This window comes from Schistocerca piceifrons, chromosome 6 (assembly GCF_021461385.2).
Source record: "Schistocerca piceifrons isolate TAMUIC-IGC-003096 chromosome 6, iqSchPice1.1, whole genome shotgun sequence".
Lineage (NCBI taxonomy): Eukaryota > Metazoa > Arthropoda > Insecta > Orthoptera > Acrididae > Schistocerca > Schistocerca piceifrons.
In genome coordinates, this window is record NC_060143.1 from 348,614,876 (window position 1) to 348,642,517 (window position 27,642).

Here is a 27,642-nt window from a genome sequence, read left to right on the forward strand (position 1 = left end):
GGAAAGACTTACCTTAGGGGGAAAAAAGGACAGGTATACACTCGCACACACGCACATATCCATCCACACATACAGACACAAGCAGACATATTCACAGTGAAGAAGAACTCCAGAATTTCCTCTCCAACCTTAACTCCTTTGGTTCCATCAGATTCACCTGGTCCTACTCCAAATCCCATGCCACTTTCCTTGACGTTGACCTCCACCTGTCCAATGGCCAGCTTCACACGTCCGTCCACATTAAACCCACCAACAAGCAACAGTACCTCCATTATGACAGCTGCCACCCATTCCACATCAAACGGTCCCTTCCCTACAGCCTAGGTCTTCGTGGCAAACGAATCTGCTCCAGTCCGGAATCCTTGAACCATTACACCAACAACCTGAAAACAGCTTTTGCATCCCGTAACTACCCTCCCGACCTGGTACAGAAGCAAATAACCAGAGCCACATCCTCATCTCCTCAAACCCGGAACCTTCCACAGAAGAACCCCAAAAGTGCCCCACTTGTGACATGATACTTTCCGGGACTGGATCAGATTCTGAATGTGGCTCTCCAGCAGGGATACAACTTCCTCAAATCCTGCCCTGAAATGAGATCCATCCTTCATGAAATCCTCCCCACTCCACCAAGAGTGTCTTTCCGCCGTCCACCTAACCTTCGCAACCTCTTAGTTCATCCCTATGAAATCCCCAAACCACCTTCCCTACCCTCTGGCTCCTACACCTGTAACCGCCCCCGGTGTAAAACCTGTCCCATGCACCCTCCCACCACCACCTATTCCAGTCCTGTAACCCGGAAGGTGTATACGATCAAAGGCAGAGCCACGTGTGAAAGCACCCACGTGATTTACCAACTGACCTGCCTACACTGTGAAGCGTTCTATGTGGGAATGACCAGCAACAAACTGTCCATTCGCATGAATGGACACAGGCAGACAGTGTTTGTTGGTAATGAGGATCACCCTGTGGCTAAACATGCCTTGGTGCACGGCCAGCACATCTTGGCACAGTGTTACACCGTCCGGGTTATCTGGATACTTCCCACTAACACCAACCTGTCAGAACTCCGGAGATGGGAACTTGCCCTTCAGCATATCCTTTCTTCTCGCTATCCGCCAGGCCTCAATCTCCGCTAATTTCTAATTTCAATTTGCCGCCGCTCATACCTCACCTGTCTTTCAACTTCATCTTTGCCTCTGTACATCCGCCCCGACTGACATCTCTGCCCAAACTCTTTGCCTTTACAAATGTCTGCTTGTGTCTGTGTATATGTGGATGGATATGTGTGTGTGTGCGAGTGTATACCTGTCCTTTTTTCCCCCTAAGGTAAGTCTTTCCGCTCCCGGGATTGGAATGACTCCTTACCCTCTCCCTTAAAACCCATATCCTTTTGTCTTTCCTTCTCCTTCCCTCTTTCCTGACGAGGCAACCATTGGTTGCGAAAGCTAGAATTTTGTGTGTATGTTTGTGTTTGTTTGTGTGTCTATCGACCTGCCAGCGCTTTTGTTTGGTAAGTTTCATCATCTTTCTTTTTATATATATAATAGAGGGAAACATTCCACGTGGGAAAAATATATCTAAAAAGAAAGATGATGAAACTTACCAAACAAAAGCGCTGGCAGGTCGATAGACACACAAACAAACACAAACATACACACAAAATTCTAGCTTTCGCAACCAATGGTTGCCTCGTCAGGAAAGAGGGAAGGAGAAGGAAAGACAAAAGGATATGGGTTTTAAGGGAGAGGGTAAGGAGTCATTCCAATCCCGGGAGCGGAAAGACTTACCTTAGGGGGAAAAAAGGACAGGTATACACTCGCACACACACACATATCCATCCACACATACACAGACACAAGCAGACATTTTCTGTGTGTCTATCAACCTGCCAGCGCTTTTGTTTGGTAAGTTTCATCATCTTTCTTTTTATATATATATATATATATATATATATATATATATATATATATATATATATATATATATATATTCATTCACACAAGCAAGAAAACATCATGCACACATGACCACCATCTCCAGTAACTTGGACCAAGCCGGAGATGGCAGTCTTGTGCGACTGAGGTATGCTTGCTTGTGTGGGTTAATGTGTGTGCTTTTCCTTTTCTAAAGAGGGCTTTGGTCAAAAGACAACATGTAACAGTGTTTCTGTTGAGGCTGTCTGAAACTCAAGGTGTCATCTTTACGATGAGTAGCAGTCTATATTATTGTTATTCCAACCTGGAGTTTCCACCCATTACCTTCAGGAGGCAAAATAAGGACTACTGTCAGTAAAATAACACAATTTAGCTTTCAGAACAATCAGTTCCTTACTCGAGAAGGAAAGATGGATAGGTCGCTCAAACCCCAAGATGACAGAGACCCAACTGTAGTAGCTACACGTCCTGGGATCTGAGTGACTCGACCTTCCTTTTTAACCTGCCCCACTCTTCTCCTGAGAAAGGAACTAATACTTCTGAAAGCTAAAACTGTGGCATAACTTTTATTTTTATATGTGGCTGTCAACAGTACTGAACATTTAAATGCCTAATAGTAAGTACTGCCCAGAAATTCTGTCTCATAATTAATTAGTAAATGTTTTTTCTAATGAAGTCTTAATTTTGTTTCTAAAAAAAGGCATTAATTGTACTAGTGTATGTTTGAAATCTATGGTTTACAGTTGGTTAATATAAAAACAGCAATAAAATATTATTTATTATTCTTTTGTTGATGGACAGCATACCTTCAAACGGCCAGCATCGGTTGCGAGTTGTTCAGCCTGCTCTGGCGATAGCAAGCCACGCTGCACGGCCTCCTCGGCAGTCAGCTCAGCTCCTGTTGTAGGGTCTCTCACCACAATGGAAGTCGAAACAACTGCTGTCCTGGTCCTCACGACACCATCTGCTGGAATCACTTCAGCTGAAACAGTCAACTGCTCAGCAGTAGGAGCAACAGAGAGGGGTTCTCCCATCACTACCACTACACCAAATTTGGATGCCTCAGAAAGCGGAATTCGGCGTCCAGCCTTATCTCTATATTCACCTGTGTCCTTATCGATGAAGCCCTTTCTCAGAGCTTCATTGATATTGAGGGATTTTCCAGTGTACGGATCCTTAACTTTGACCATTCTCGGTTCAATCTTGCCCTCCTTTACTGCGGCAAGAAGGTTATCAGTCTTCCCAGTCTGTGTGAAAATCACTAGTGCTGACGATGGATCATACACAATACCAGGTGCGACCTGTAGAGGTTCTATATCATGAACATCTGCACACACCTCTTTAAATGTGTGGGGACGACCGGAACTTGTTACAGATTCTGACACTTCCACTTTGTCTGGGCGACCACTAACTTTAGTCACTTGAATTAGTCGCCGTGAGGACGCACTACTGCTGTCCAACTGAGTAGACACAACTGGGGTAGCTCCTGCCAAGATAACCAATCCATGATCAACAGCCTCCTTCATAGTGATCTTGTTCCCATCTGGTGACACATAATGGCCCGTTGCATCGAGCACGTGTTTTTCCAGAGCACGTGTTACAGTCAGATGGCGTTTGTTGTTGGGATCAATGACAGTGACTGATTCTGGATTTACTATTTGCAGTTTTATACACTCCTCAAAGGAAGCAAGCCTATCAGTACCCGGAATAATAAAAAGCCCTGTCACAGGATCAAACAGTCGCCGCTCTATTGCTTCCGACAGTAGCCATCCATCCCGCGGGAGCTCAAACACCTGTGTATGCTGCTCCAAGTGCAGTTCATCTGTAGGTTTCAATTCTAATGTTGCTGTATGTGTGCTAGGGACTGTGGCCTGGTCTCGTCTACTAACAGACAGATCACGGGGAACCTGTGATAGTCCCAAAACCATGTCTTGTCCCATTTCATCTTTTATAAGCTGCTGCGGCTGCTCTGTGCCATTCTTTACATGTGAAGGTGATGTATCACCATATCTGGCTGGCAACGAAGGAGGGAATTTCTCTAAAGATGACTGTAATGCTTCTTTCTGTAAAAATGTAGTTAAATCACTTTCTGTTGGAATATGTCTCGTTGGCGAAGGATGGATTTTAGCCTTCTTAGGAGAGACGGTAATCTTCTTATCAGGGTATGCTTGTTTAGGAGAGGTGCTATGGACATCTACCTCCATCGGGGAAGTTTTTACTTTCTGAGGAGAAGTTGATGAATCTTCACGAACCAACTCTCCTCTCCTTAAAGATTTATCTTCTTTTTCAATGACTGTCACTTTCGTTGAACTTTTATCAACTGTTACTTCCTCCACTGTTGTTTTCGTTGACACAGTTCTGGGAACACGATCTGTAAAAGGAGAGCTGCTATTTTCTTCGGGGACTGACTCTTGTTTACGAAGTGAATCCATTTTATCTGGTAATGTTCCATCTATACAAACTTCTACTTTTTCAGCTGCAATCAATCCTGCATCGACAGCCTCTTCTAGTGTCAGAATTCTACCTGATTCTGGGTCTCGAACTGTTCTATTTTTCTCATCATAAAGCCCACGAATGAGTGCTTCCTGTAATGTCATACGTGGAGATCGGCCATATGCCAAGCTCACTTCTGCTGTAGTGGCTGTCCCAGATGATGTTATAGTTACATATTTCTTTACAGTCTTTGTAACTGTTTGTGTTGTTACAGTGATTGTAAGCATGCTGAGCAACAATGCTGCACCTTCCGCATTGATTAGGCCACATTTCACAGCTTCATTAAATGCCACTGGTTCTCCAGTTTTTGTGTCAAGTGGCAATCCCAATCTGGTGTCAATTTTACCCCTTGCAACAGACTCTAGCACATTCAGTTCTCTGTTACCATCAAAGATTCCAATAGGTCGATTAAGCATCTCGAGAACTTCAGCTCTGATTAATCCTCGTTTTGTTGCTTCAGGAACTGACACTGCTTCCCCAGTCTTGCTGTTAACAACAACAGAAACTTTACCGCGATTTATCTTCAAGAAATCTTTTGACACAGCTGTATTAAAACTAACAAAGTCTTTTCCATCAGGTTCCTTGAAACCATCAATGTCAAAAATGGATTTTACAGCAACAGAAGTAAGGAGACCACGATCGGCTGCCTCTGCCATGGAATACACAGCACCCTCAGCAGTGTTAACAAAGCGAGCACCATCTGGTAATACAATGCCATCGCGAAGTGCTTGAGAAAGTGTCACCAGTTCTCCAGACCGTGTGTCTGTTACTGATCGTGCCCAATTGTCATCTAGTGTGCCACACTGCACAGCCTCCGTCAGTGTAAGACGCTTGCGATGAGCTGGTGACCAAATGCAGCCACGTTCATCCAGTAGGTCCAAATCGACAGCATCCTTAAGTGTAGCAGCACGCGAGACGAGTCGCCTGCGGCGTGCTTCACTTAATCGCAATACCTCACCTGATAGACCATGGTGATAGCGACCACTGGCATCAATAAGACCACGATCTAAGGCAGCAGATAATGTGAGGCGTACGTCTGCAGCAGCGTCCACCACCTCACGCACCTCACCATCCAGTACACCACGAGCGACTGCCTCGGCCAGAGTCAGCCACTCACCAGAGCACCGATCCAGCACACGGCCATCACTATCATCCACCAGTCCATTTGCTAGTGCATCTGACAGTGACAGTGGCAGCCCGGCAACAACCCCGCTCGCCCCTGTTCCCAAAGACCTTGTGTACCTTACCTCTGGTCCCGTTGATGGCACCCCTCTCTCAGCATCTGCTAGTTCTCGCTGGATAGCTTCCAGCAGTGACAGCTGACCAACACCACAAGGGCCGAGGAGACGGGTGGCCAAAGCAGGTTCCACCAAACCACATTTTACAGCTTCCTGTAGTGGAGTCCCTGCCACTTGGCCTGACCGGACATCCAGCACACGTAGCGCAATTGCTTCACCCACAGTCAGTACACGACCTGCCACAGTATAAGTGGCTAGTTATACATAGGGAACCACATAACCAAAAGTTGTAATCCATTAATTTATATTGACCAAGACTAGAGATCTTTACTGCAGATTAGTAACTGAAAGATAACTGGTTCAAAAGTTGCCTTCATTATTGTATTTGTTTCTCAGGAAGAAGGCAAATCACAAAAACCTTTCCTCAACTGAGCACCAAATACACACAAGAATCCAGTTTAAACACAAAATGTGAACTTGACAGGTATGAACTGAAATGCTACAGCATGTGCAAAATTATTTGATATAATTATTGTAATACTGTCACACAGCCATGAAACAAACACTGCATTAAGTGATCCATAATTAAATACACTGAATATCGCTACTATTCAAATAATAATAATAATAATAATAATAATAATAATAATAATAATAATAATAATGAAGAAAAATGAAGGATGGAAAAGAGGAGAATTAAATATCTTGTTGACAATGAGTTCATTAGAGACAGAGCACATCATCTCAATGGGAGAGAACAGGGGAGGTATTTGAACCATCACCTTCCCAAATGTGAGGCCAGTACGCTAACTGCTATGCCAACTTGCTCAAGTCATCATGGGAGGTAATCAGGAAAGCGACAACAGCTAAATCTTGTTTGGAGCCACAGAAAAGTTATTTACTATCCAGTGGCAGAACATATTGCTGAGCAAAAGAAAACACTGTTTACAGTGCACCTTGTATTCATAATAGTCTCTATATACTTCATATTTTACGAAACAATTTAGTGTTGTCCTCTTGACGTAAATAGTAATACATAAATCCAGCAAAACACAGAGGATTACCATCTTGAAGCCAATATCAAACTGAAGGTTGATTTAAATACCAGTGCTCGACTGGGTGGGACTTATTGTAGGTAGTATATTTTTTCCTGCCATCAACTTCGTAACTGGTCCACCCATACAAGTTTGGGGATCACAAGATTTTTAAACTGGAATCAAAAACCCTAAACAGATTTACTAATGCTGCTCCATATTCACAATGTACTGAGATGAAACTCTGATAGAAAAGTTTCTACAGCAAACTGGGAATTAAAACTTAGATATTGTGTTTGCAGCGTGGTACTTACTCACATAGCAGTCAAGCCATTAACAAAACACATGCAATTTATTTATATGAAATACGAAAAACGAACTCAGAAAAGGAGTCTTACCTGTGGCAGGATCAGTAATTCCAAGGAGATCAGAAACATCTGTTCCCTCATCAGCCTGTCGAATCCTACGTAAAGATCGAATTTCTGAGAAATGCATGCTGCTTCCTCTGCTACTAGGAACTCCTACAGTCTGACTAGGACTACCATCGGTCCCTCCCACACCTGGACGACCTCCATCTACTTCTGTTGCCTGTCTCTTTGGAGCAGGTGATCCATCACGAGATCCTCGAGTGGTCACCGTAATTTTGCTGCCATCCCTCATCTCTTGGTACCTGAAATGATTTATTATGTTTTTCCTTAAAATGAAACAAGCAGTCTCTAAAGGTGTATGTCTACTTGCAACAAAAGAAAAAAAGTACCTGCTTCTGCATCATGATTTTAAATCAGGAGGGAGGGGGCGGAGAGAGAGAGAGAGAGAGAGAGAGAGAGAGAGAGAGAGAGAGAGAGAGAGAGACGTAACCTTTGTCAATGTAAAATTCTTATGAAAATAAATGATAAACCAACTGAGCCAATGATTGCAATCATGAGCCCAACCTACATGGCTGAGAGACGTCCAGTTCAGAAGAAGATTTGGAAAGGGGGGATGGGTGGTGGTGGTTTACATAGAGGGGGAGGAAGGTGGGAGGAAGTAATGTTTTTCGACCAGCCACCGCCACCACTAAACAAGAAAACAAATGTCTTAGAATTAAAAGGGGAGCTCTACCAACACAGAAAAAAAATTAAATAAACTGATTATTCATTTCAGTGTTACCTAAAATAGAGGAGAGATTTTGCACTAAGCCGATGGCTACCCTGTTGTTAGTAAGCAAATTTGAAATACTTAAAGTAATGTGCCACAAGCAACTGAGTTTTCCATTTGTGCAAGACTGCCACGTGTTTTAGTATAGTTCATAATCGAATTCAGGTTAAACTGACATTTTTGTGCCACGTCATAGACCTTGATTTGGGTCTCTGTTGCATTTTTCACTGCATAAGCACAACTTCTGTGGGGGAAAAAATGATTTCTCCCACATCAACTGAAAATCATTTATGACGCTCAATAGACTGGTTTCAATAGTGTTTTTCTTTACTTACAATAATGGACAAGTACAATTATTAAAATCAACATATAGATGTCAATATTGACAACATATTTCTTACTTTGTAGTATACTGTCTGCTATTAAACTGAGATTCTTCCGTAGACTCATATATATTAAATTCTGTTCGGAATGTTTTGAGGTCCCTTGGTTCCATCTGTGACACCAGTACCTGAAAGATGAGGAAGTAATAAGCGTATGAGTTAGCAATCATAATTTACTTTATAGTAAGAATGCCTCGTTTCATTTTCTTGTTGAATAGACATAAAAGATGATTTGAAAGAAAAAGCCTGAAGGACAAATAAGGAACTATAGTCATAAGGTAAAGAGAAAAAGCAACCACTCTCTGTATAGCTAACTCATTCAGTGGGCAATAGGTATTTAAAAAGGAGAGAGATTGAAATCATGGTTACTAGAATACATGGTGTGGATCACGGGTATGTATGCTATAGCAGGCTGTGTTACTGACAGCGTAACCCACCAGCCACTACTCAGTAGCTCGTCATTGCCATTAATTTATTGTGATGTCATTCCATTTTTGAGCGAGTACAAGTAAGTGTGAGTTCTTATCAATGACAGTCAATTAAATGTAAAGTTGTGCTACCATTATTAGTGTATTGAGAGCTTCTGAGAAAATGTTCTGAATTATTTCCGGTTTAAAATAATGGATTCCATGTTACCACAAGGTATAGTAAGAACTTCAGAGAACAAAAAAGTTTGGAATTAAGTTTCATATATTTCCTAACAATAAAGAGGTGAAAATCAAAATGGATAAATGCTTTTAAACAAGATGGTTTGTTTTCAGTTGTTAATGCTTATGTGTACTCAATACATCTTGTTGATTCAGTTTATGAAAGGGAGCTGAAAAGTGAGCTGTTGAATCTTCCTCGGAAGTGCAAACTGATGGCTCATGTTTCAGCTGTTTCAGCTACAGAGTTGATTTAGGCGGTAGTAATGGGCTCAATAATGAGAAATTCGAGCACAGAAGTGAAGCTACCATAAAAAATGTACAACTAATGAAGAAACCACAAGCAGAAGAAAACATAATATTAAACAATGCAGTAAATGCTATAATTCGGGTTTGTGACAATAATTAAAAACTATGGAAAAAGAAATAAAAGAACTTAGGAAAAAGAATTCAGATTTACAGGTTCATCCCCCTTAGTGTAACGCTGAGTTACTAAAAAATAAAACTTTTCAAAAAGTGATTGACTGTTCTTTCTCTGTCGATGATAACTGGCTACGAGAGGGTGGTGTACAAATTGGTCAGCTGAAGAAATTGCAAGGCTGTAACTTAACGCTATATTGTGTCAAGGACATAATAGCGTCTTCCTATTGCAAATACTATTAAAAGAAGACTCTGGCACTTAGTGTGAATGTGAACGTAAAAGTGAAAGGTAGGCAGGTGTTACTTCAGAAAAGGGCCTTTAGGCCGAATGCTAAAACATATAGCATTTTTGTTGTGCCTGTCTGTGACTCAGTGTCTCCTCTATACTTTCCACAATATTGTTGAAAAATTTAGCTAAAAGTTTAGTGATGCCAAATTATACAATCCTAATCAAGGAAAAAGGGGACCGAACGTTTATAAACGATGTTGTGAAAATACATGAAAAAACTTGCCAATAAATCTCTCAAAGAAGTTCTAGTGTATGCCCTAATTAATAACTATTAGTGTTAATCTATTGAATTTCAAAATATAATACTTCAAAGGCTTAATTTTTTACCAAGTGTAGATTCACTTTCATGTTCACAGTTATAATAGCATGTTCAAAACCAGAAATTATGATTTTATGGTGACTAATTTTACCATAAAGTTCTAATATAGAGTCAGCCAGAAAACAAAATATTTCCACAAAATTTTCGACTTTCACATCCTCTACAAACTCGTGCAAATTTGAACTGCATGTTGTTGTCAGCAGGATGTCACAACTGCACTAACTGTGTCTTGTATGGCTCCATATGAAAACCCTTGCTTCAATAACTTCAAGTAAATTGCTTGCTTGCAAAGTACATTTCACATATGTTAAATAATTTTGTATCCAAAAGGTATTGAAAACCTACAATTTTCCATTTGCAGTTACAATAATCTTCTATGAATTTTTGGTGTTGCTATTAAATTTCTTTATTATGAGGAAATAGCTGCCTGTTGAGCACACACTGGAATTAGTTTCAGTTAAAAATTTATTCATAATTTGCATACAGTGCTATTGTCTGTAATGTCCTACTGACAAGCAATAATGCCACTACAGGTTCATATTGAACTTCTACACAGAGGATTCCATATTTCGAGCTACTCTATGCCCAGAAACATTGCAAATGTGTTTCTATCTTTTGTATCTTGCAACAAATAAAAATCTGAAATCTCTTTTCCTTGGCCCTCCACATTACATTTCATGTTTATTCAAACTACAACATAGGATATAAACAAAATTACATGCACAGAAATTACCTGCACTGAAGGTTCGTTGGAGCACAAAGTTGCAATCTGTTTCAATCGATCGTACAGCAGAGACAGCAGTGCTCGGTAGCGGTGGTTGAGTGCATCCAGCTGCGCAGCAACAGCAGTTGCACCAGGAATGCGGTCAGCACGATTGTCTCCATTGGATCTGCCTCTCCCAATCACTGTGTCCATGCTTGGGTGAACCTCATCAACCAGCCACGACGCATAGTGCTGCAGGCGCAGGTCGTAGATCTGCGGGTGTGCGGGGCCGGCCGCATGTTAGTCAGGTTAGTTGGCCCCTCACCTCAGTCAGTCATGCCATCACCAACCCATGAATGAATATGGAGTGCCACCCAATGTATTTCCCCAATATGACATATATCAAAAAATGAACCAGTGATCCTCATGTGAAATCCAAAAATTCTCATTCTTTTCTCTTTATTTTCTTTGCATTGATTCTTAGACTGTTCTGCACTGTAATGAACATTATCAGCAGTTTTTTTGTTACTGAAAAGAATTTGTTGGATATATCCATCAAAATTACAAAACTACTCTTTATGAATGTCAATTTTGTCACATGAGGAGCGCATCTATATAATCTGTTAAATGTTTTTACATCAGGAATAATAAAACTGCATGAAAACGTGTAACTCATTTCTTAATGACAAAACAGTAGTTAAATGTTTGGCTAGTTGTTAACTATCAGCTTTCTAAGCTACGCATTTTGATGCAGTAGGTAGAACTTTGAAAAGAATTTTAAATTATTACACTTTCACATAATTTGAAGTTTGTATGTGTTATATACTCATAAAAACTGTGAAAAACAAGAAGACAGAGTGGGAAGATGGTGCAAATCCCAAACACATTCTAGGAACCATCACCAAACACAAGAAATATACCACAATATCCATAAATGATCAACAACACTATACAGTATTGAATATAATGAACAAGTTCATTAAAAATTTCATGAATGAGAACAGAAGTGTACGAAAATTTGAAAATACTAAGCCGAAACAATGAGTATACAAGCTAAAATTATGAAGTGAAGAAAATCTCAGGCACAAAATAAAAAAAAAAAAATTAAAAAAAAACAGGATTCAAATGAAGGAAGACTCTGGTATTGAATGTAAAATTCAAAGTTCATGGACCATAGTGTGTTATTTAATTTTTTAAACATTTCATTTCTGCAGTGCAAGAGGCCACCATTCACAAAATAATTATGTTTATTTAATTCCCCCCCCCCCCCCACTCCGCCCTCCTGACAGCAAAATTATGTTGTTATCATGAATAGATTTTGTGTACACAGGAGGATGAATTATAACCTTATGACCTTCAGTTGTGTTTGTTCCTTCTTCGCAGCAAGCAAGCGAGAAGAGTGCAGCATAGTGGAAACATCTGTCACCACTTATACTTCACTCTCCTATAGATATAATCAAAGGGCAAACACAATGAAAGGGGAAAAATGCAAATCACTTGTAAACAATCTGATCATGCCAACAGTATCAGTGTACTGCATGACACTAATGAGAATCTGTGGCGTTTCCAGAACAGTGTCAGCATTTTGATGTAACTGAATAATACATTGGTCTAAAAATGTGAAATACCATTTTTATAAATTGCAAAAAGACAGATCATCAATAACTAGATCGGCTTGCCACTACTTATCTTGGAGAAACCAAATTCCAGTACTGTCAGCAGACATATTTCATAGTTTTTTGTTTTTAATTTGCGTATGTTTTTATCAGCAGTACTGGAATTTCACCTCATGGGGGTGCATAAAGGCCAGCCATTCTGTGTCTTTGTAATTTTATAAATCATTTGGAAGATGATATCTGACTAATATGATCAAAAATAAATTAAAAAGTGGTGATTTAGAATACTGAACATTTAGACTCCACATGAACTGAACTGATGTACAAGAAAGAAAGGTTAACATGATGATAAATATTGTGCCTGATAGATTAGCATTATCTTCAAATACGCATCTAACATTATTTTAGCTCACCCACTATTACACCATATATCAATTAACTGACAGGCAAAGCAACAACATAGGTGTTGTGTTTCCCTAAGAGTAATCATAATAATGAGGTTATGTTTGAGAATATTAACAGAATGTTACTACTACCCACAAAAATGTTTTTGAAGTTAAGTTCTAAAGGCATGTAACAGAGTGTCAGTAGGTATATGGCATTAGATATCTGTATAGGTTATAGTATGTACAATTACTATTTACAAATAGTAAATCCACTCACACCACACACATTCAAAACATGAAGGTGGACTCAAAACCTTGTAGAATTATAACTACTGTCTCTAACAGCTGCCTGGTGTTTTGATGCCACATGTTGCATTTTCTACATCGCTAGTAATCTGAAAACCTAATATAAAACCTAGCCAATTACCTGTGTTGTGCCACAAAACTCACCTTCGCTTCCCGGATAAATCGTCCACCAACAACATTGACCTGCTCAATTGCTGGTGCTTTCTCCAATACATTGTTGTACAGCACCTGTGACAAATGGAAAAACAATTAATGAAATTAAAAATTTTAATTTCTGTAGATAATAGTACAAATTATTTCTTTATTTATCTCATAATTTTACTCGAAGTAGTGAAAGAGCTAATAGCAGCTTTGCAGTATGAGAAATACCTTTCGAAAATTTTTGACTAGGAGAAAAAAACTGCTTTATTTCCCGAAGCAAGTATCCCTTATAATTTTGATACAAATTGTTTCACCAAATGATATGAATATGTTCATGTCATAAATAAATGGAACTCTCAAGTGAGTGTTAACCGCTATATTTCTAAAATCACAATCCATTATTTTTTCAACAGTCAATCAAGCAATGAAAATAAAGATAAGGAACCTTAACGCAAATGTGTCCGGTATATGCCTCTCTGATCATAGCTGGGTAGTCTCCATTTTTAGACTGTTTTCTAGACTTATTCAAGAGGAAACAACCTGTTCTTGTTATGCTGCAGCTCTTTGGAACTAGATACCAAAATGTTTCATCTCAAGCAAAGCTTTACACATTCAAACTTTACTCAGTACCACTCTTACTAACTCAATTTAATACTTCATTAATATAGTAAGATTAATTAAATGGAATGAAATTTTTACTAACTAGATACCTGTCAGCAAGAGAAAAAAGGCATGTAAATAAGCTGACTTGTTAATTTTATGTGATATTAGAGGCAAAAAAATGCATAATCAAATAGTCACAATGTGTGGAACCACTACGTACAAAAACAATTCGACAGTTCTTTTTGTTATGCCTGGCTGCGACTCAATGTCTCCTCCATACAGAGAGTACCAATCTATGCTTTTCAGAATATTGTTATGAGTTTCAGTGAAAACAGGTGGGGCTGCTTATAGAAAGTTCATGTTCATCTTTCAGTTCAGAAAGTGCACAGTGCTACAAACTAGAAGGATGACACATACTAACTTGGAAGCTGTAAAAAAAAAAAATTCCACTACAACCCCCCCCCCCCCCCTCCAACACACACACACACACACACACACACACACACACACACACACAAATATATTTACAGTATTTAATGATATCACATCTATGGGTGACTTACAAATGGCATCAGAAGCATCCACCCCAATCAATCAAACCATCATGCTAGCTGAAATGGCATCAGAATTTTATGTCAGCAACTGTCACATGTGTGTACATGTTGAGGGCGAGTTGTGGATATTGTCCATAGAATGTGGAAGCAAAAGGACTCACTGTAAAACCTTTGTTCCAAGTCACAGCACTTGAGCTGAAGAAAAGGATAATGGCTTGATTAGTGGAGTCTTAGTACTTTTTTTTCTGACCTATCACCAGATTCAGGCAGAGTGGCAGATGCCAAGTAGCTGAACATGCTGCTCATCAAATAAGACAATGTGTGGTGAATTGCTTCTCAATGTATGTTCTCTCTTGTCACTTTTTCCCTTCCAAACAACAAAGAAAAATGATAAACATGAATAAAGCCTTGGCATTCAATGCAAACACATTTGTTTGGATCCCAACTCTTCCATGAATACACCATCATCCACACCTCAGCCAATACTGAGCATAATTACTCCACCAGCCTAGTTCAAAAGCAGATTTCCAAGGCCACCGTATCCAGTCCTCATACTGCTGATCCCTCCAAAAAACAACTTCAGAGAACATCACCTGTCACTCAGTATTATCTTGGTCTGAAATTTAGTAATCAGCTACTTCGACAAGGCTGTGACTTCCTTTTAAAATCATGCCCTGAAATGAGATTCATTCTTTCTGAGATTTTGCTCTCACACCAAGAGTAGCTTTTCAATCTTCGCAATATCTTTGTCAGATCCTACGCTGCTCCTGCACCCATCTCCCTACATTATGGCTCCTACCCCTGTGACCGTCCCCACTACAAGACTTGCACTATGCATCCTCCTACTACCACCTATGCCAGCACCGTAACTGGCAAAACATACACTATCAAAAGGAGAGTCACCTATGAAATGACACGTCTTATACAAGCTGTTATGTAAACACTGTTCACCATTTTACATTGGCACGACTACCAACAGATTATCAGTTAGGATGAATGGGCTTAGGCAGAGGGTGTACTCTGCCAACACACAATATCCTGTTGTAGAGCATGTTCTACAACATGACAGTCATGTCCTCAGAGGCCACTTCACCACATGCGCCATCTGTATTCTTCCCCCAGACACCAGTTTCTCAGAACTCCGCAGGGCGGAACTAGCGCTACAATCTGTCCTTGGTTCCCACCACCCAACTGGCTTAATTTATGTTAATTTCGTCTATCTCAACATTTCTTCACTTCTACATCTTTCATTTTCTTACCAGTGTATTTTTCGCTGTCCCCCTCCTACCTCTGTTACGTACAATGCACTTTGCTTTTCAATCCTATTAACTCATGCATGTTGTTTTAGCAGTAACCTCTGTATTGCATATTACCCTTTCTTCCACCTTGAAGTTCTCAGGTTTTCATATCTCATCCAGTCCCCAATAATTAGTCTTTCCTTCACATCCTGTCTAGTAAACCTCCCCTGACCCACGGCTTGGGGTGACTTTTCCAAAATCTACCCCTTTTCCTAGATCTCTCCAGTTCTGTTCTTTCAGACCTCTTCCTTGCTCTTCAATTCTTCTGCCAGAAAAAGAAGCCACTTGGTCCGAAAGCTTGCTTAATTATAACCTCCTTTTATATGTGTATTCCACTAAAGCTTGGTGAGTAGATATTTTTATCCATCTAGTTAAATTATATTGTCAAAAAATGATGGTTTTCATTGTTATAAACATGAACACATAAGGGAGATGGGAAAAGGGTAGGAGGAAGAATGGGCGATGTGTGAGAGAAAGTCTTCAACATTGGCAACGTATCATTGTGTATTGTTCTTTGTACAACTGTGTCTTTATATCTATGGATTTTAGACTGAGTACTTTCATTTGCAGTTTATGCCACTGCATTTGTGCCATGAGCTGAACACAATGTTAGACGGAGACAGAAATGTTCAGGGATAAAACAATGTACATCAGTTACAAAAGACACAGAAACATTTCTACAGAGAAACAGTTTCATAAATACACAAATGAAGTTCTTACTCGTGTTGGTTCCAACTGCTCCTTCGCACGGTCTTCAATTGGAGCAAGACCACTTAGTTTTCCATAGCTCTCATCCACCCACGCAACCTCTTTCTCATACGAGTTGCTGTATGTCTGCAGCAATCCATAAGCAGCTTCGCAGCTGCGCAATCTGAAAAACCAAGGCAAACACAGACAAGCATTAACATTATGCTGATAAAGTCCCTTGTCTAATGCTACAATACTCTTCATTCAGTAGAATACACTGATGTGATGGGAATGAACTCTTTAGACAGTTTACAAAAACTTACTCACATGAAATTATAAACTGACTGGAACTAACTTGTGTGTTGGTTTTTGTTAACTATAATTATTATTCACGTATGGGCCCAATAGGACCACAGAAGGTACAATCCATGAATGTTGCTTTTGATGGTTGGCCTTCCTTTGTGTCCAAATTTGTTTCATCCTTTTAAAACAAAGTCTCTGTTTCATCAGACTACAGTGCTCCAGTCCATTTTCTAATTTCCCTCTGCCAAATTTTCCGATTAAATATCTTTTACCTGAATGTTTTTGTATCCGTAACGTCTGCCTGAGTTATACCAGCTACTTTAAGATCCTCCTTAATTGCAGTGATCCATTTAAATGGCTCAGTTTTGGCCTTACTTCTGTTTTTGTAGAATTCTACTATTTGTTTTGTCAACCTAGTGGGTGCCATTCTTTTAATGTGCCCGTAAAATTTAAGTCTTTGTTTACTCATTTCACCATGTATGTCTGCATATTCTTCTATTTCCTTACTACTTCTCAGCCTACACGTTTCTCCATTAGTAATTTTCAGGCCTAATATTTTCCTAATAATTTTTCTTTCTTTCGAATTTCAGACATTCAGGTTTGATTACAGTGCTGTTTTGTTGCTTAAGTATTCTGAATTTACAAAGTGATTTTTTACTATAAATATTTTGTGTTAATCTGAAAGCAGTTGCAATTTTTTGACAGCGGACTTAATTTGCAGCTTTTTCCAGACTATTTTCTTGTATGATGTCCCCCAAGTATTTAAACTGAGAAACTCTTTATTTTTCCATATTTCGTGTTCAAAAAATTGGTGCTTGTTTGTTGCATGTCATATAGTCCGTTTTTTCAAATGATATTTGTACTCCTACTTTTTCTGCAACATCTTAAAGAACTTCAATTTGTTTTTGAGCTGTCGTAATATCCCTAGTTAAAGTTGCCAGATCATCTGCAGCCATGAGGCAACCTACTCTAATATCACTTCTACCTAACTGATTGATCTATATTTTGACTCAACTTTTGATTTTACCATTCTGTAATTATCTTTTCCAAAACAAAGTTAAACAGTAATGGGGAAAGTCCACCTCCCTGTGTAACACCACTCTTTATATCAAATGGTTCAGAAATTTCTCTCATGAATTTAACTTTAATGTTAGTGTCAGTTAACATTCCTTAATCAGTGTTAGAGTTTTACTATCCAGTCCTTGTTCCTTTAAAATTTGGAAAACAGATTCACGATCAAATGAATGGTAAACCTTTTTAAAAAATCCACACAGCTACATATAATATTGTTACAAGAAATCCTTTGTTGCCTAAGGATTAGTTTTAAATTAGGAATTTGTTCCAGACAGGATCTGTTTGGTCTACAGCCTACTTGGTATTTGCCAATTTTAGGTTCCAATTGTTCTTGGGCTTGATCAAGTACACAGCAAGAGAATTTTGTATATTACTAGGAGAAGAGAGATTCCTCGGTAATTATCAATACCAGCTGTATTCCCTTTTTTATGCAACACATGAATTAGGGCAGTTTCAAGTCATCAGGTATTTTCTCAGTTTGGAAGATATGTCCTATTAGTTAAATGGTCTCTTCTATAGTGTTAGGAACAGCTGATTTTTAGTAGTCCTGCGATTATACTATCTTCTCAGGATGCTATATTGTTTTTCAGTCTCTTAATTTGTTTAGTGATTTCAATTTCATCAGATTCTGTAGAGTTAGAGCTAGTATTAGCAGCTTGCTGTGATCGGAATTTATTTGCTGGTTCTAAACAGTTTAATCTATCTATATCCGGATCCCACTCCAACTACTGCCGGATCTGGGTGCTGACGAGTCCTCTCCATTTGGCTCGGTCCTCCCACCACTTTTCTTCCTCCACTTGTAGCCAGGTCACACCTCTCCTTTCCACAGATATTCTCACTCCCATTTTCCACCGTGTTCTTGGGCGCCCTCTAGGTCTTTTGACATCCATCTTTAGTTCTTCCATAATTTTGGGGAGTCTCTGCCCATGCATCCTCTTAACATGCCCATATCATCTTAATCTCTTTTTTTCAATTTCTTCTCTCATATTTTCTTGTTTAACGTCCTTTCTAATCTCTACATACTTTACTCTGTCCATTCTTGCTTTCCCTTAACTGCTCTGAGAAATTTCGTTTCCCCTGCTTGCAGTCTGCTCCAGTCCCTGGACAGTTTAACAGTTTTTCAAAATAATTAGACAGTATTTTGCAATTTTCATGGTTCTTGAGAGCCCAACTGACATTTTCATTTTTGAAGCAAAGACTTTGAGGTCGGTGACTGGTTAGTCCTGATTTGAATGTTTTATAAAAGTTTCTTGTACTGTTCTTTTGGAAGTCTCTTTCGATTTCTAAAAGTTGGGCATTTTTGTAGTTTCTTTTAGCCTGTCAGATTAATTTGATGTTTCTTTTCATACAGTTAAAAAGATCGTGTACGTATTTTCAGTTTTGTTACTATTTCAATTTTTGAATGCCTCAGTGCTTTTATTCTTTTTGAAGCAGAATTAAATTCTGTGCTGTTTTCATGAACTTTTCTTTTAGGCTTTGCCAACTGTTGGATTGTTTTTTGTCAAGTTCACTTCTTAGAGTTGGAGTTTTAGCAGTGTCAAATTTTGGGATAACATTTTTTTTTGTTTTGAAGAGTTTTAGTTTTTGAAGCTGAAGTTTTACTTTTATTTGTGTTAAATAATGGTATCCTAACTTGCACACTTAAAATTTCTTTGTAGTTAGGGTATGAAACTGCTACACGATCAATTTGAAATTCTTCAATAAATGTACTGGATACTCATCAAGTTTTTTGTCTAGAAGGGGTCTTTTTAAAATGTGTTGACATGATTTTAAGGTTAAAATTTTTGCACATTTTAACAAGTCTTTGGCCATTCTGGTTTGTCCGTTTATGTGCAGGAAATCCACTCACCATTTTCTTATATTTTTTCTCTTTACCTAATTGAGCATAAAAATCACCCATTAATATTTTAACATGGTTTGAGAGAATTTTCGAGATGATGCTTTCTAATGTTTCCCAAGCTTCATTAACTTCTTCAGGTTTTTTTATAGTTGTCCTCATTGACTCACAGATGGGTATTAATTAAAATGTATGCTTTATTTGAGCACTTAAGAAAAAATGTTATTAATCTATTATTAATGAGTTTATCTCTGTTACTGAATTTAAAATCAACTCCCAAATGTAGTGTTTTGTTAAGTATTCTTTTATCAGTTTTACTTGAAAAAAGATGATAACTGCTGATATCTATGATGTTATTGTCTGTCACTCTTGTTTCTTGAAATGCCATAATTTGAATCTCCTGTTCTTTTAATGCAGCTCCCATTTTTTTTTTTTGTTAAATTATTTCTGATAAAAGATTTTGGTGATCAGCTATATTGCTACTAATCATTATTCAGAAAAGTAATTTACACACACAAGCACACACCCCTGCTCACACTCACGCCCACGCACACACACCAGTAAAGCTGCATTGGACTGGATGAATAAATGCAGTTTGGCAAGTAGCCTGTGGTGACATGTTGTGTCGAGTGGGGTGGGGTGGGTGAGGGGGAAAAAGAGTGGGAGGGAAAGCTGAAGAAGGGTAGCTGATGGCTGGGAGAGAGGCCGCAAGTGTGTGAGCTAGGCAAGTTGGAGGGAGAAGAGGCAGCAGGTGCAGAGGATAACTGCCATTTCTCCTACATCAAAATATTACTTCCATACAACCTGCTCAACCATGGGTGGTTTATCTGCTGTGACTAGAATTCCCTTATCTAAAGTATGCTGAAGGCCGCACAGACTGCCACTACTGTCCAAACCCAATCCGCAAACAGATTTCCCACACCATGCCTTCACACCTGCCCCTAATCCTCTCATCACTCCAACGAAACTGCTGTAAAGGAGCACCCGCCTCATCACCCGACATCATCCTGGACTGGAGCAATTGAAAATGTCTATCGCCCAAGCTTTGACTTCCCACCACTGTGCTTGCAAATGCGGGACATACCAACCACGATCTTTCCTACCCCTCCTAAAGCGGTATTTCGTTGCCCGCCCAACCTAAAAATCCTGGTCCAGCTTTATGTCACTTCCGCTCCCAGCTCATTGCCACTGTGGTCGTATACCTATGAGGGCCCTGGTGCAAGACTTGCTCAATTCAGCCATTCAGCACAGCTACTCTAGGTCCATCACAGGCTTGTCCTATCCCATCAGAGGCAGGGCCACCTGTGAAAGCAAGTGTCTCATATACCAGCTCTGTTGCAATTTCTGTACTACATTTTATATAGGCATGGTTATCAACCAGCTGTCTGCCAGAATTAATGGCCATTACCAAATAGTGCCTAAGAGAATAACTGCTCACGTTGCGGCAGAACATGCTGCTCAATTTCAATGACTGCTTCAGAACCCTTGCCATGTGAATCCTTCACCTGAGCACTAGTTCCCTATGCAACCCCTTCACATTGCCATTGTGCACTGCATCAATGCACTTCTAATCTTCGTAAGTTAAAAAAGAAAATGATATTGGGAAAGTTACTGGCTACACAGACCTACAGAACAACTTATATGCAATTTATCTCACCCAATATTTTCTTTCTGACAATCTTTGGCTAATCTTCATTGCAGCTGCCACCTTTATATTCCTTTCAACTTTATTTAACCTTTCTACTTTTCTGTTCAGTACAGAAAGGAGATTATTATTATAATAAAAACTCATAAGCAGAGACTGGAATTTTGGCAGAATGCCTTTTTAAATATATTACTCATCTTCAATTTGAATGTGAATACGTACAATTTACATCTTCATGATTTCTTTGCGACTAATATACAACAATTTTTTGTTGCATTTTTCATATAAATACCCAATTGCCAATATAAATGCTTTTTTTCTGCCTTTCTGATTATTAAACTTCCTGGCAGATTAAAACTGTGTGCCCAACCGAGACTCGATCTCGGGACCTTGCCTTTCGCGGGCAAGTGCTCTACCATCTGAGCTACCGAAGCACGACTCACGCCCGGTACTCACAGCTTTACTTCTGCCAGTACTTCATCTCCTACCTTCCAAACTTTACAGAAGCTCGGTCAGGCACACAGTTTTAATCTGCCAGGAAGTTTCATATCAGCGCACACTCCGCTGCAGAGTGAAAATCTCATTCTTTCTGATTATTATTTGTTCTTTTATTATTAAAAACAACATATCACCATAAAAAGAAGGTAAGGTTAAGTAAGGGTTTTGATAATCACTAATGCTTACTTGGCTTCCTAATGGAACATACCTCCTTCAAAAGAAACAATGATTGCTGGAGTTGTTTCATTATTGTTCTAAATTTTCTTCTCTCTCTCTCTCTCTCTCTCTCTCTCTCTCTCTCTCTCTCAGTTTTTCATTGCAACATTGTTGTGTAAGGTGACTAGAGCAGCTACGAAGGTGGGTGATGGTAGGATGTGCAGAAGCATGTGGAAGTGCACCACTTGACACTCAGCCAATAGTACGCCAGTGACATTCTTGCCTTCGATCTGTGCGGTTCGTGCTGTGTTCAGAAGTTCTAACTGTTTATTTCAGTCACTCATGTTCGATGCTGAGTGCTGACTGTCTTCATAGTGTTCATTATGAGTGATGGTAAGCAATCACACCAAGTGTTACACAAATAGGCAAGAGGAACAGTGTTCTGTGTGCCAATACTTTAAGAGACAATCTTCCACTGAATCAACACCGGCACCAGGTGTGGGTCACGCCGTTGCCAAATGCCGAGAGCAGACAGCTGAAGCCTGTGGTATTGGTTTGAGAACTGTTCAGAGACTATCCAGTGAAGCTAAGACGTCTATTTAAGCCTGTGGTTCAGTTGTTTTCAAATCACCAGGGAAGCAGCTCAACCGCAAAAAAGAAGTGGGTGAGCTAGACGATTTTGCGAAAAAGATTTTGCGGTGCATAGTGTTCAGCATGTTCGCTGAAGGCGAGTATCCAACAGCAGAGAAACTAATTTCGCGTATGAAAGAAGCTGAAAATTTTAACAGAAGCAAATGGACCATGTTGATGATACTGAAAGACATGAGGTTCAGGTATCAGAAAACAAACGATGGTAGGAAATTATTAATGGAACAAAGCGATATTGTAGCTGCAAGGACTGTGTTTTTGAGAACAATGCAGGAGATCAGAGAAGTTGGCACAGCTCAAATTTATTACTTAGATGAACCTTTTGTTACTCAGAACCATGCAAGGGCTATGTGCTGGAAAATGAGCGACGGGTACAGTGGATTAAAAGTTCCTCTTGGTAAGGGTAACAGAATTATAGTGCCTCATATCGGATCAGCAGATACTGGCTTTATTCCCCAGGGTAAGCTTATTTTTAAGGCATCTACAGCTAAGAATTCTAAAGATTACCACTCTGAAATGACATATATCATCTTCAAAAGGTGGTTTACATAATAATTATTGCCACATATTCCTGTGTCTTCAGTTATAGTCATGGACAATGCGAGCAGCCACTCAGTACAAGTGAACAAAGCTCCAAATACGAACTCCAAAAATGCAGACATTATTGTATAGCTGTCATCTAACGGAATACCTCTTAACTTGTCGCATACCAGAGCGGAAATGCTGGTTCTTGTCAATCAACATAAGCCTGCATCAGAATTTATGAGATAAACAAAATTGCAAAGCAGTATTGACACCGTATTGTTAAATTACCCCCATACCATTGCCATTACAACCCAATCAAGCTGGTATGGGCTCAGATGAAAGCATATATTGCAGAAAAGAACAATACATTCAAAATTGCAGATGATGAGAGAAATTGGCAGGGACATGATTATGGAACCATTAGTCATAAATCTTGCCAAGTCTGATTCATCTACATAAGACAGCGAAGACGATGGAGTGGATTTCTTGCTGTGAAGTATGTAAGTACCAATTACTGCTACTTATGACTTTGTGTGACTGTGCCTGGAGAAGCACAAAAAATTAGTAGCAGCTCAAGTTTCATCTTTGACCTCATAACGATGCTGTTTTTTTCATAAAACATATTTCGTTCAATTTGTTTTCTTCATAAAACATATTTTGTTCGATTAAGAACATATATTGTAACGCCGTAGAAGGTTGCACAATGAAAGAAAATTAGCTTTTAGTAACACATTAAACGATTGTTTCTGATATCCTTATGGTCACAAATTATTAAAACTTGAAAATGCTCTAAATTTATTCTATCACTGTGGGTACCTAAAGTAAGCAATGCAAAAATTCATTTGATTAATGAAACAAATCCTTGTTGTTCAAAAGATGGAACATTAAACACTGACAGTATTTAAAGAAAGAATGAAGCTACATCACGATTACTGACAAAATGGTGTGAGTATCGCCTTGAAATTGAATCTCTTCCATCTGTGTTTGCTTTACAAATAATCTGTACTTTTGAAAGGGATCTGCTTTGAGCAAAACACAATTGTTTCTTTTTGCGCTATCAACCTGAGACGTTTCATTGAGGTTTCAGCATCATCGCTGGACTTTCATTTGCTTTCTGTTATACAATAAACAGCTGTTTTACTTTCAGAGTCTGTCATCTTCAACCATATAGAACTTGATATACAGAAATTATTTATCTCAATATTTTATACGATTGGGAATGCTGTGATTAAGTTCAATATTAATTAATTTTATGTGGTAGATTGTGTGTGTGTGCGCGTAACAATTCTCATTACTTAAGAATGCAGTTCTTAAAGTTCACTGCGGAACGATGTTTATACTAGCTCCCCGTCAGCTGTCTCAGTGCGTAAATTGACTGAAGGAAATTGGCAGCATCGCAACGTATCTTTCCTCTCTCTCTCTGTGCAGAACACGGCCCTCACCCGCCTTCGTAGCTGCTCTCCAATCTAGCAACACGTCGAAATTCGGTGTTCCTTTATGCAGTAAACTGCCAAGTTACATTAATACTTTCAGTTCTTAAGTTTTTTTCTGCTGATGGTTAATTACTTCAGTGCAAAATATGTGAACAGTCAGTGAACTAAGAAAATTAATATTTCATTTCTCAACATATCAGTACAACCAAACACAAAAATGCACTGCAACTTCATGAAATTCAGTACAACAATTGATTACTTTTCACTTCAGACATTACACCTACAGTGAAACGGAATGGGACAACTTCAAGAGTGATACTTCCAAAAATTCTGCAAATGAACTTCCTAACACACGGTCTTCACAGGGCATCTGCAGGGATAAGAAGCTTTTTTCAGGATGTCAACAAATTGATTTCCAGTATTAAGATGATCTTTGTTAAAGCCCCGTGAAGGATTCAGACGTTGCACCAGATATATTTCTGCTCCCTTAACCAATCATATTAAGACGGTCGACATGGAACTCAGCAGAGGTTTGCTACAATTCACTTTTTTTTTGATGTAACTAAGGGGATCATCGCTCTGGAGGATGAAGCGTCTTCATTTATAGCAGCAAATAAACTCCTCGAACCTTCAGAAGCAAGAAATGACTTAACTTTCATTGCTGCAAGTTCCGTTTCCTGCCAGTTTCAAGATACAGAGCAGCCTTTGCCGATGCCAGTGAAAATCGTTGATGTCACAGTGCAAACAATGGAGAGGGTGCCAGAGAAATGGGGTTTATTAGTGACAAAAAAGTGTAAAATGGTGTTATAAAAAAAATATTGATCTTGACAAACTTAGAAACATTTCAAAAATTCTATATGGTGACAATTCTATTGTAGTAGAAATATACTCTATAATAGTTCAATCTTTTAGTTTTGTTCCAAATGTATTATTTGACAGTAGGCAGAACACGACTCTAGAAAATTTTAAAAAACCATTCGGTTATCATGTGCAACCAATAAGGCATTGTGATGTATAGACTTTCAAGAAACATTTTCACTTTCTGTCGAGTACAGTTATCATTCTGTTTAAAACTGTTATGTTACTTTAATAATTTAATACAACCACATAATGTTAACATAAATATGCCAATTGCGCGATTGTTTGATTAGTGCAATCTACTAAGTAAATAGACGAACTGAAAGGTTTTTCTGTATTTCCTTTCACTGTCTATTACTGCAATTGATAATGCCTGAACTTCGGCCTCTGCTCGTAAGTTAAGAGGATCTTTTACATTTCACTATTAATGCTGTCAAACAGAAGTATATGGATACTAAATTCTAAATCCAAATCCTAATCATTAAATTATCACTGATTAAATTTGGAATTCAACCCAAAACTACACACAAAAATGTTGTTGTTGTTGTGGTCTTCAGTCCTGAGACTGGTTTGATGCAGCTCTCCATGCTACTCTATCCTGTGCAAGCTTTTTCATCTCCCAATACCTACTGCAACCTACATCCTTCTGAATCTGCTTAGTGTATTCATCTCTTGGTCTCCCCCTACGATTTTTACCCTCCACGCTGCCCTCCAATACTAAATTGGTGATCCCTTGATGCCTCAGAACATGTCCTACCAACCGATCCCTTCTTCTGGTCAAGTTGTGCCACAAACTTCTCTTCTCCCCAATCCTATTCAATACTTCCTCATTAGTTATGTGATCTACCCATCTAATCTTCAGCATTCTTCTGTAGCACCACATTTCGAAAGCTTCTATTCTCTTCTTGTCCAAACTATTTATCGTCCATGTTTCACTTCCATACATGGCTACACTCCATACGAATACTTTCAGAAATGACTTCCTGACACTTAAATCAATACTGGATGTTAACAAATTTCTCTTCTTCAGAAACGCTTTCCTTGCCATTGCCAGCCTACATTTTATATCCTCTCTACTTCGACCATCATCAGTTATTTTGCTCCCCAAATAGCAAAACTCCTTTACTACTTTAAGTGCCTCATTTCCTAATCTAATTCCCTCAGCATCACCCGACTTAATTAGACTACATTCCATTATCCTTGTTTTGCTTTTGTTGATGTTCATCTTATATCCTCCTTTCAAGACACTGTCCATTCCATTCAACTGCTCTTCCAAGTCCTCTGCTGTCTCTGACAGAATTACAATGTCATCGGCGAACCTCAAAGTTTTTATTTCTTCTCCATGAATTTTAATACCTACTCCGAATTTTTCTTTTGTTTCCTTTACTGCTTGCTCAATATACAGATTGAACAACATCGGGGACAGGCTACAACCCTGTCTTACTCCCTTCCCAACCACTGCTTCCCTTTCATGTCCCTCGACTCTTATAACTGCCATCTGGTTTCTGTACAAATTGTAAATAGCCTTTCGCTCCCTGTATTTTACCCCTGCCACCTTTAGAATTTGAAAGAGAGTATTCCAGTCAACATTGTCAAAAGCTTTCTCTAAGTCTACAAATGCTAGAAACGTAGGTTTGCCTTTCCTTAATCTTTCTTCTAAGATAAGTCGTAAGGTCAGTATTGCCTCACGTGTTCCAGTGTTTCTACGGAATCCAAACTGATCTTCCCCGAGGTTGGCTTCTACTAGTTTTTCCATTCGTCTGTAAAGAATTCGTGTTAGTATTTTGCAGCTGTGACTTATTAAGCTGATAGTTCGGTAATTTTCACATCTGTCAACACCTGCTTTCTTTGGGATTGGAATTATTATATTCTTCTTGAAGTCTGAGGGTATTTCGCCTGTTTCATACATCTTGCTCACCAGATGGTAGAGTTTTGTCAGGACTGGCTCTCCCACGGCCGTCAGTAGTTCCAATGGAATATTGTCTACTCCGGAGGCCTTGTTTCGACTCAGGTCTTTCAGTGCTCTGTCAAACTCTTCACGCAGTATCGTATCTCCAATTTCATCTTCATCTACATCCTTTTCCATTTCCATAATATTGTCCTCAAGTACATCGCCCTTGTATAGACCCTCTATATACTCCTTCCACCTTTCTGCTTTCCCTTCTTTGCTTAGAACTGGGTTTCCATCTGAACTCTTGATATTCATACAAGTCGTTCTCTTATCTCCTAAGGTCTCTTTAATTTTCCTGTAGGCGGTATCTATCTTACCCCTAGTGAGATAGGCCTCTACATCCTTACATTTGTCCTCTAGCCATTCCTGCTTAGCCATTTTGCACTTCCTGTCGATCTCATTTTTGAGACGTTTGTATTCCTTTTTGCCTGTGTCACTTACTGCATTTTTATATTTTCTCCTTTCATCAATTAAATTCAATATTTCTTCTGTTACCCAAGGATTTCTACTAGCCCTCGTCTTTATA

General features: G+C 39.1%; 1 protein-coding gene across 1 annotated transcript in view; it reads right to left on the reverse strand.

The window, feature by feature from the left end:
* Positions 1–27,642, reverse strand: part of LOC124803383 — a 514,737-nt gene that overhangs the window by 200,041 nt on the left and 287,054 nt on the right. The window contains 6 exon segments of the mRNA XM_047264568.1: positions 2,744–5,904; positions 7,101–7,372; positions 8,241–8,350; positions 10,628–10,870; positions 13,050–13,133; positions 16,222–16,372. Of these exon segments, the coding sequence (XP_047120524.1) occupies positions 2,744–5,904; positions 7,101–7,372; positions 8,241–8,350; positions 10,628–10,870; positions 13,050–13,133; positions 16,222–16,372 (4,021 nt within the window).